Source organism: Idiotropiscis lumnitzeri, chromosome 5 (genome assembly GCF_059441095.1).
Source record: "Idiotropiscis lumnitzeri isolate Australia: NSW breed Sydney's pygmy pipehorse chromosome 5, RoL_Ilum_1.0, whole genome shotgun sequence".
Classification (NCBI taxonomy): Eukaryota; Metazoa; Chordata; class Actinopteri; order Syngnathiformes; family Syngnathidae; genus Idiotropiscis; species Idiotropiscis lumnitzeri.
In genome coordinates this window covers 2,806,419-2,816,503 of record NC_142395.1, presented here as the reverse complement: position 1 = coordinate 2,816,503, position 10,085 = coordinate 2,806,419, and the positions used below count along the sequence as shown (strand labels likewise).

The following is a 10,085-nucleotide window of genomic DNA, read 5'->3' as shown; positions in this document are numbered from 1 at the left end:
ATTAACGGCTCCAATACGCCGGCGACTCTGAGTGATCTATATCTTTGCTGCTGTAACACCTCAAATTTCCCCATTGTGGGACTAATAAAGGACATCTTTATCTTATCTTTATAGATACATATATACACATATATACATATATGTATATATATATATATATATACATATACATATATATATATGTATATATATATATACATATATATATATATATATTTTTTTATATATATATATATATATATATATATATATATATATATATATACATACATATATGTATATGGCTTTCCCTCCCAGTGCTCCTTATTGCTTTTTATTTGTGTTTGCTTGGTCTTATTGGCACCAACTGAGGCACAGCATCGATATACCCGCCAGGACATCGTGGACATTGGATATCGATGCAAAATACCCATCACAGAGGAATTTTGCTATGATCGCAAAATTCCTGACGAACTGGCGAGGCCGCCCGGCTCACCGTGGCTTGTCATCGGGACCGGGAGGCGGCGACGGCTACGCAGAGAGAGGAAGCAGAAGCGGGGCTGCAGGTCTGGTGTCTTGCTACGGGTGCGACGGCAGCCCCACAGGCAACCACTGCCGAGTCTCTACCTCACCAACGCCAGATCCGTGGTCCACAAAATCGACGATCTGGGATTACAAATCCTGGGAAACCGCTATATGCGAGACAGCAGTGTGATCGTCATCACGGAATCCTGGCTGCACGCCAACGTCCCCGACGCTAGCATCCAGCTGGCTCGGCGCTCGCTACATCGCGCGGCTCGGACGAGGGACACCGGTAAAAGCAGGGGCGGGGGGCTCTGTGTTTACGTGCATGAGAACTGGTGCGGCGATAGCACGATCGTTGAGAAGCACTCTTCCCCCGACATCGAGTACATGTCCGTTAAAGGCCGGCCTTATTTTCTCCCGAAGGAGCTAACGGTAGTGATCGTCACAGCTGTTTACATCCCTCCCGACGCTAACACTAGCACGGCGCTCTCGCTACTTGCATGCGTCATCAATAAACATCAGCGGGCCCACCCTGATGGCGTTCACATAGTAGCGGGGGACTTTAATAAGGCCAATTTAAAGACTGTACTCCCAGAGTTCCACCAGCATGTCAAGTGCCCAACGAGGGGAGACAACACTCTCGACCATGTGTACTTGAACATCAAGCACGCATACAGGGCCCTCCCACTCGCCCCCCTCGGCCAGTCAGACCACCTGTCCTTGCGGCTCGCACCTGCGTACACCCCTCTCAGGCGCAGATTCAGGCCCACCACAAAGACTGTGAAAACCTGGCGTGATGACGCCAGGAGTGAATTACAGGACTGCTTTCAAGACACCAACTGGGACCTCTTTGATCATCAGGACCTTGATGTTTACACGCATTGTGTACTGGACTGCATCAAATTCTGCATGGGAACTGTGTCCCTAAACAGGACCATACGGACCTTCCCAAATGCGAAGGCCTGGATGTCCAGTCAGGTCCGCTCTCTCCTCAAGGCCCGTGACGCTGCCTTCAGGTCAGGCGACAAAGCCCAGTACAGGGTGGCACGTGATGACCTGAGCAAAGGCATCAAGCTAGCCAAGGCAAACTACAAGAGGAGGCTGGAGTCCCACCTTGCCAGCAACAGCCCACGGGAGGTGTGGCAGGGCCTACGGAGCATCACCAACTTCCGAGGCAGCAGCACGACCTCTGTAGACCCGGGTGCATCGCTGGCAGAGGAGCTTAACTGCTTCTTCGCTCGCTTTGACTCGCCCCAACCGTCACACCCCCACACTTCATTCCACAACTCCCCCCCACTCACCGTAGAGGAACACGATGTGAGGCGCGCGCTCCTGGCTATTAACCCCAGGAAAGCTACTGGACCCGGCGGAATACAAGGCAAGGTCCTCAGAGCATGTGCCCACCAACTGTCACATGTTTTCTGCAGGGTCTTCAACCGCTCCCTGGCTCAAGCAGTCATCCCCTCCTGCTTGAAAACCTCCACCATTATTCCTGTCCCCAAAAAGTCACCCGCAGTCCTCCTGAATGACTGACGTCCTGTTGCTCTCACGCCAGTCATCATGAAGTGCTTTGAGAGGCTGGTTCTCCAGCACATCAGGGACTGCCTTCCTCCCACTCTGGATCCCGGACATCCTCGTCGCCAAACTGGACATTCTTGGCCTCCCTGCCCTCACACGCATCTGGATTAAGGACTTTCTGACCAACAGACCCCAGACTGTGTTGCTCGGCCCCTACACGTCCTCCACCCGTACGCTGAGCACCGGTTCCCCTCAAGGATGCGTGCTGAGCCCTCTCCCATACGCCCTCTACACCTACGACTGCAGCCCGGCCCACGGTAACAACACCATCATCAAGTTTGCTGACGACACAACAGTGGTCGGTCTGATCTCGGAAGGTGACGAGACAGCCTACAGAGAGGAGGTCCAGAGGCTGACGGCTTGGTGCGAGGACAACAGACTGCAACTCAACATTGCAAAAACAAAGGAGATCGTCATCGACTTCAGGAGGAACAAGACGGTGCCGCCCCACCTCTGCATCGAAGGAGTGTGTGTGGAGAGGGTCCACACGTTCAAGTTCCTGGGAGTACAGATCTCCGATGACCTTTCTTGGACACACAACACCACAGCAGTGGTAAAAAAGGTCCACCAGCGTCTGCACTTCCTGAGAGTCCTCAGGAAATTCAACCTGGACAGGAAGCTGCTGCTGGCCTTCTACCACTCGCCAATCGAGAGCCTGCTGACGTACTGTGTCTCCACCTGGTACAGCGGCTGCACTGAGGCGGACAGAGTGAGGCTCCAGAGGACGGTCAAAACAGCGCAAAGGATTATTGACTGCCCTCTCCCCTCACTGTTGGACATCTACACCGCCCGGTGCCTCAGCAGGGCTCTCAATATCGTCAAAGACAATACCCACCCAAACTCACACCTGTTCGACCTGATGCCCCTCTGGCAGGCGCTACAGGTGCATCAAATCAAGGACCAATAGACTGACAAACAGTTTCTTTCCAAGAGCCACCTCCATTCTAAACTCTCACACACACACACACACGACCACCCCTACCTTGCAGAACAGCAACGTGATGTGTTTTTATATATCCTATTTAGTATTATTTTCCATTGCACTAACTATCCTCTTATTTATCTAATTTATATATTTATCTGAATTATAGTTGTATTGGACTGGAGAGGGGAGCTCTCTAATCTCGTTGCACACTTGAGTACAATGACAATAAAGGGATTTCTGATTCTAATTCTCTGATATATATTTATATATATATATATACACACACACACACATATATATATATAGATATATATTTGCACATTATTTCAGTGTGAGATGATGAGTGACACTTTACCTGTGATAATGGCACCGTGGAAGTCCGCCTTCAATAGTTTCTGCTGTACAGTGTGTGGACTGCTGCAAAAGCGACACATTTTTTAACCTCAATAAGCGAACTTGGGTCTCACTTGAAAGGCATGAAAATAGCTAAGCTATCATCCATCCAGTTTTATTTATATGTATATATATATATATATATATATATACAGCACACCATCTAGAATACGGGTAGAGAGAGAGAGAGAGAGAGAGTGAAATTCATGTTATAACAAAAAAAAAACAAATTATTATTAAAACTTATTATTTTTTTATTCCCCAGCCATTATTTTTGTATTTATTCAATTACTTCTTTTTGTATTTATTTAATTACTTCGACTTCTACCTGCTGGTACGCCGTCCGGTGTGCCCTGTGAAATGAAAGGTGGCAATCTTCATTTATTTATTTATTAATTCATAACTGACAGCCTCGCGCTCCGCTCGTGCCCGGGCGGAAGAGGTGCTCCTCTTCGGCGTAATTGCCACGCACGCCAGCCGGCCTCCTCCGGAGCTCTCGTACGGTCCCGAACGGAGCGAAATGTCGCCCCGCTCGTGCCCGGGCGGAAGGTGCTCCTCTTCGGCTTAACTGCCACGCACGCCGGCCGGCCTCCTCCGGAGCTCTCGTACGGTCCCGAACGGAGCGAAATGTCGCCCCGCTCGTGCCCGGGCGGAAGGTGCTCCTCTTCGGCTTAACTGCCACGCACGCCGGCCGGCCGGCCTCCTCCGGAGCTCTCGTACGGTCCCGAACGGAGCGAAATGTCGCCCCGCTAGTGCCCGGGCGGAAGTTGTTCCTCTTCGGCTTAACTGCCACGCACGCTGGCCGGAGCTCTGGTACGGTCCCGAACCGCGCGAAACGTCGCCCCAAATCGTGCCCGGGGGAACGTGCTCTTCTTCGTCCACTCTCCTCTTCGCCCACGCTCTTCTTCGGCGCACGCCGGCCGTCTAACCGCTCCAGCGCCCCGTCGTGCCGCTCGGCGAAACTACAATGCCCCCGCGGATCGGAGCGAATGGAGAGCCCCGATCGTGCCCGGGCAAAAAAGTTTTTAATTTTTTAATATTTTTTTTTAGACCCGCGAAGCACTGAACCCGCGAAAGGTGAACCGCGAAGTAGCGGGGTTTATATAAATATATATATATATATACATACATATATATATATATAAATATATATATATATATATATACATACATATATATATATATAAATATATATATATATATATACACATTTATATATATATATATATATATACACATTTATATATACACACATATATTGGTCCAGCACCCCCACTCATGTTTATACCCCCTTGAGTTCAAGAGAATAAAACGAGGGCTTAAAATTGGAGGTAACCAACTTGCTAGCTTGTTAGTTGTGCTGCACTTAGCACCGTTGTTTGCGCATGCGTGGTGACCTGTGTCACAAAAAAAAAAATCAGGTGTCATCTGACTGGGTGCCCTGTATCAATCACATGATGGATAATGATAGGCTTTTCTTAATGTCACGCGATCTACCCATACTACCTTTGCGATCGACTGGTCGATCACAATCGACGTAATGAGCACACCTGGGTAAGAGTTTACCAGTAGCACGCACTATTCGTCCGAGGCCTTCTGATACAGTTGTGCTGGTGTCTGTTCTGTTTCTGTTTCTTAAGGGCGCTCTTTTACAGTTGCTAGACAGTTGAGAAATCCAATCAGATCCCGAGTTGATGACAGTAAGGCCTTCAAACTGGCCTTACGTTGAAGGTGATGAACGCGGCTTGTGATGGAATCCTCACTCGTGAGGGGGCAGCGCTATGCGGAATCAACACACCCGAAAGTTGTCACTGGTCTGTGTTTGTATGAGACAGGTTTTGGGGCAGGTTGTAGTTATGATGCAAAAAGAAAAATTATTTTCTCCCTTTTACACAAACAACTTGGTCATGTGAAATGCTTGAAAACCTTCATGAATCTACCAAATCTACTTTTCCTCAGTTATCTATCTATCTGTCTGTCTTTCTCTCTCAGCTGCATGGTGCACACCCATAATTTTAAATTTGACAAGGTCACCAAACGTTAATCCATCACCAAAAATATTTAGATTAATTTGATAATCTTTACTTGTCAATTATTTGATTTATCAATACACCTTTACATAAAATTACACACAATTATCAAAGATTTGAAAGTTATTTACCTTGTTGGCTTCAATCCACTGCAGAGATCAATGATATATTGTTTCCAGAGATCATGCAGAGGTAAAAAAAGCTCATACCTGCAATGATAATGACAATTTAGTGAGGAAGGCAACAGTACAAATTAGAGTGAAATATAGCATAAACATTACATTACAGTGATGGCAATGCTGGATTGTTTTATTCAAACAATTATGTTTATTGTAGAGCCATGACTAACCTCTGGTGTACACTTTTTATATGGAATATCTTCGCTTCCCTCTTCTGCTGAGCACTCAATCCTCTGGCTCTCTTTTTGTTCAGCATCTTTTTCTTTGTCCTGGAGTATTCAAGGATCACTGCCTTATGACTCAGCAAACTTTTTTCATCTTGTTGTGGATGCAGCTCAGTGTTATTCTTTAGGAAAGCTTGGGTGAAAGCCTCAGCTTTGGAGCGAATCTGAGTCTAGCAAAGTATTAAATACATGAGACAAAGTAAGTTGATAAGTAGATGGAGACCCTGTGAAGTGAATTCAGAGATTTGTTTCTAAATAGATTTTATATATTTGAACATATTTGCTGAAAACATGCTCATTTGTGAATTTGCTTCATGTTTGAAATGACCTTCCATTAAATGTTAGGCTCTCTGTCCACTTTAAAAACTCACTTGAAGAAATTTTTTTTCTTTGGTTTTCGACTCAACATGAGACTGTCACTGTTCTGCATTTTTTCTGGTATCAACCGTATATGCGTTTATGCATCTTAATTTGCGTTCTAATTTACTGCCAAATTATATTACACCATATGTACAGCTCCAGCTGTGGTGAAATGTGCTATATAAATAAAGTGGTATTATATATCCTCGATGTCTGGCGGAAATATCGTAGATCTTTCCCTCTCTCTCCCACGTTTAGCTCGTCGTCTCCTTGTCGTCATGAAAAAAGGGGGCATGAATGAAATATTTTCGGCATGGTTGACGAAAACAACACTGGTCCCCACCCCATCTGTCATTTCTAAGCAATATCAACAAATTTAAAGCAGTGAAAATAGCTTGAAAACAAATGCATTACAGCGCTTGAACTCAACTTATTTTTGAGAATTGTAAAACTGCTTCTGTTTCTTAATTCTGCGGAAGCTGTGTGGCACGATTGTTGCTTCCACTTAATGTCTGGGTGTTTTTTTTTTATATACAACAATGAATGAATGTAGTGTGGTTGGCGACATTGAAATTGCTTGTTTGTTTAAAATTGATCTTTTTTATGCTTTGTTACAGAAGGACTCTCGTGAGTCACTGAGGTAAGTCTTATTTATTGCACAATTGGCTCATTGCTTTTTATTTTGCCTCACTCATGACCTAAGACCTATGAGAAGGCGTTTGTGAAAATTATGTAGGATAGACATTTGCTTTTGTGATTTTTTTTCAAAGGCTTTTTGCACGGTGAGGGCACGATATGACTGCTGACTTGGAAGCACATGATAATTACCTCGTTAAAAAAAAAAAAATCTGGATTTTTTTTTCCAGATTAAATTAGCAATTGAAAGTATTTGGGGGGAGGCACAGTGGGCGACTGGTTAGCACATCTGTCGCATAGTACAGGGGTCAGAGGGTTGGAATTCGTTGATTCGGTTGATTGAACATGATGAACTCTAAATAAATAAATAAATAGTCACTGGCGAAAAGAGAGACAATCTAACCCAGGGGTGTCCAAACTTTTTGCAAAGAGGGCCAGATTTGGTAAGGTGAAAATGTGTGGGGGCCGACTATTTAGCCTGACATTCTTTGAACCATTAACATTAAATACAAATTAACTTTTTGGGATTTTTTTTTAATAACAAATGGCATACTTTTACTTTTACATTTTTTTTTACATTTAGGTTTTTACCGAAATCACAAACCACAAAAAATTAAGAAAACTATAAAGGATATCTAAGTTCATGTGAAACATTACATATTATTCACTATTATATGCTCACTGTAGGAAAAGTGCTGAAAACAAAACAATGATCACTGCATATTCAAACTGTGATTTTGACCATCACAAAAAAAATAATTAACTGAGATTTAAGAATTTATTCAACTCAGAGGACTTAACAAAGGTCTTGCCTGCACTAATGTGAAGGGTGATACTGGGATCTTGACTGCAGTATGTAGTCCATGTCTGGCTCAAGAGCAGTGGTTTTGATGCGCAAGACGTCACGCAGGTGAGAGTCACTCAGTCTCGTCCTCATGCGGCTCTTGTTAATGTTCATAACGGAGAATGTCTTCTCGCACATGTATGTGGAGCCAAACAAGCTCAGCATTTTCTTAGCAAATGTCCGAATTGCTTGGAACCTGCCTTCATCCAGCTGGCGGTAGAAGTTGACAAGAGGGAGCTGTTGGTGCCGACTGCGATGCTCGGCGTCACACTGCAGCTCAATGAGCTCCAGTTGCAGGTGGTCTGGAGCGTCATCAGGGTCCACGGAGAAAGGAGAGGAAAAAAGCGTGATCTCCTTTTCAATAGCTGCAAAGTCCCGAAAGCGCTGCTGAAACTCCTCAACCAGAGATGAGATGTCTGCTGCATACTTTGTCATTTGCGCACTGATATTGATCTGTGGGAAACTGGTCACAATTTCCTGCAGCGACGGGAAATGTGCGGTATTGGGCTGCGCCTGTGACAGGTGTCTTTGGAAAAGTAGCAGCTTGGTCCGAAAGGCTTTGATGTGTGAATACAGTTGGCTTACCACTGCATTTTGCCCTTGAAGGCTTGTGTTCAGCGCATTCAGTTGTCGCGTTATGTCAACTAAAAATCCCAAATCAGCCAGCCAAACAGGATCATTTAATTGTGGCATGGGTTGTCCCTTTTTAGTCAAGAATTGTCCAATTTCCTCCCTGAGAGAGAAGAAGCGCTGCAGCGCAGACCCCCGACTGAGCCACCTTACGTCGGTGTGATACAAAACATCTCCGTATTCAGCCTGGATGTCGAGAAGAAACTGTTGAAACTGGCGGTGGCACAGCGCTTTGGAGCGAATATAATTAATAGTCTTTATCACCGGTTTCATAACATTATCATATTTCATATATTTGGCACAGAGAACTTCTTGATGAATAAGACAGTGGAGTTTAATAGCGCTGCCTCCTTCTTCGCTGACTTTGTTACAGACAAGGCTTGATAATCCACTCCGCTCGCCAGCCATGGCAGGTGCGCCGTCCGTAATAATCCCGGTGACTTTATTCCACTGTAGTTTCATGTCATCTATGGTGGAACAAACAGAAACAAATAAATCCGTTCCTCTTGTTTGGCCCTTCAGACTCTGGAGGTCCAGAAGCTCTTCACTCACGTTCATGTCATTGTCCACTCCTCTTAAAAAGATCAGTAACTGAGCGGTGTCGGACGCATCCGTGCTTTCATCGCACGCTAACGAGAAAAAATCAAACTCAGTTCCTTTTGCCTCTAACTGTCTCTTAATATCTAATGAAACGTCTTCAATTCTCCGTACCACAGTATTACGAGCCAGGCAAATATTGGCAAACTCTTGCTTCTTCGCGGGACAAATTTTCTCAACCATTTTCATTACACAGTCTTTAATAAATTCACCCTCAGTGAAAGGTTTGCAGTGCTTTGCAATCAGCGTTGCCACTTCGTAGCTTGCCTTTGTGGCATTTTCATTTGACTCACGGACTCTTGTGAAAAAGCTTTGCTGTGCCGTTAAAACAGCTTCCAGTTGCTTCACTTTTTCACCGCGTTTGTTCCCAGTTAGCTTGTCGTAGCTAGCATGTTTTGTCTGGTAGTGCCTCTTGATGTTGAATTCCTTGAAAACAGCCACAGTCTCTTGGCAAATTAGGCAGACACAGTTGTTTCGTATTTCAGTGAAAAAATACTCAAATTTCCACTTGTCCTGGAAGCGGCGGCCCTCGCGGTCAACTTTCCTTTTTTTGTTTACAGACGCCATGTTAGAAATGGGCTGGGCTGAAACGATCACGAAAGGTCAAGGGTCACGGCGGCCAGAGTGCGGCCACAGGGCTACTGCCATCTTCTGGTGAAATGAAAAATAGCTTTTTGTACACATGTATTTTATACTGTGTTCAACAGTGCTGGCGGGCCGCATATTATTGATTTCATGATAGAGGCCGCGGGCCGGTAAAAATTTGTCCACGGGCCGCAATTGGCCCGGGGGCCGGACTTTGGACATGTCTGATCTAACCTAAAACTTAGTCCTCGTTTTAGCAATTCCTTTAAAACATTTGAAGTTCTCATTATGCGACCCTCAGCCGAGCTGCCGTTTTATCTTGCCGTTCTTTATCGTCCACCTGGCTCTTACTCCGGCTTTTTAGATGAATTTTCTGAATTCGTAGCTGATTTAGTAACTCATGCGGATAATATACTTATCATGGGCGACTTCAACATTCATATGAATCTCCCGTCGGAACCACTTACCGTGGCGTTTTGGACAATCATTGATATGTTTGGTTTCACGCAAATAATAAATGAAGCAACGCATATAAATGGCAAAACGCTAGATTTGGTATTAACCCGAGGCTTAGCATCTTCAAAAATAATTGTATTACCA

General features: G+C 45.0%; 1 protein-coding gene across 2 annotated transcripts in view; it reads right to left on the bottom strand.

The window, feature by feature from the left end:
• Window positions 1-10,085, bottom strand: part of pop4 (POP4 homolog, ribonuclease P/MRP subunit) — a 38,974-nt gene that overhangs the window by 10,221 nt on the left and 18,668 nt on the right. For both annotated transcript variants that reach the window (XM_088296686.1, XM_088296685.1), the window contains exons 3-5: window positions 5,780-6,003; window positions 5,562-5,639; window positions 3,363-3,424 (exon numbers count right to left, since the gene is read on the bottom strand). In XM_088296686.1, coding sequence (XP_088152812.1) covers window positions 3,363-3,424; window positions 5,562-5,639; window positions 5,780-6,003 — 364 coding nt within the window. The remainder of the gene's footprint in view (window positions 1-3,362; window positions 3,425-5,561; window positions 5,640-5,779; window positions 6,004-10,085) is intronic.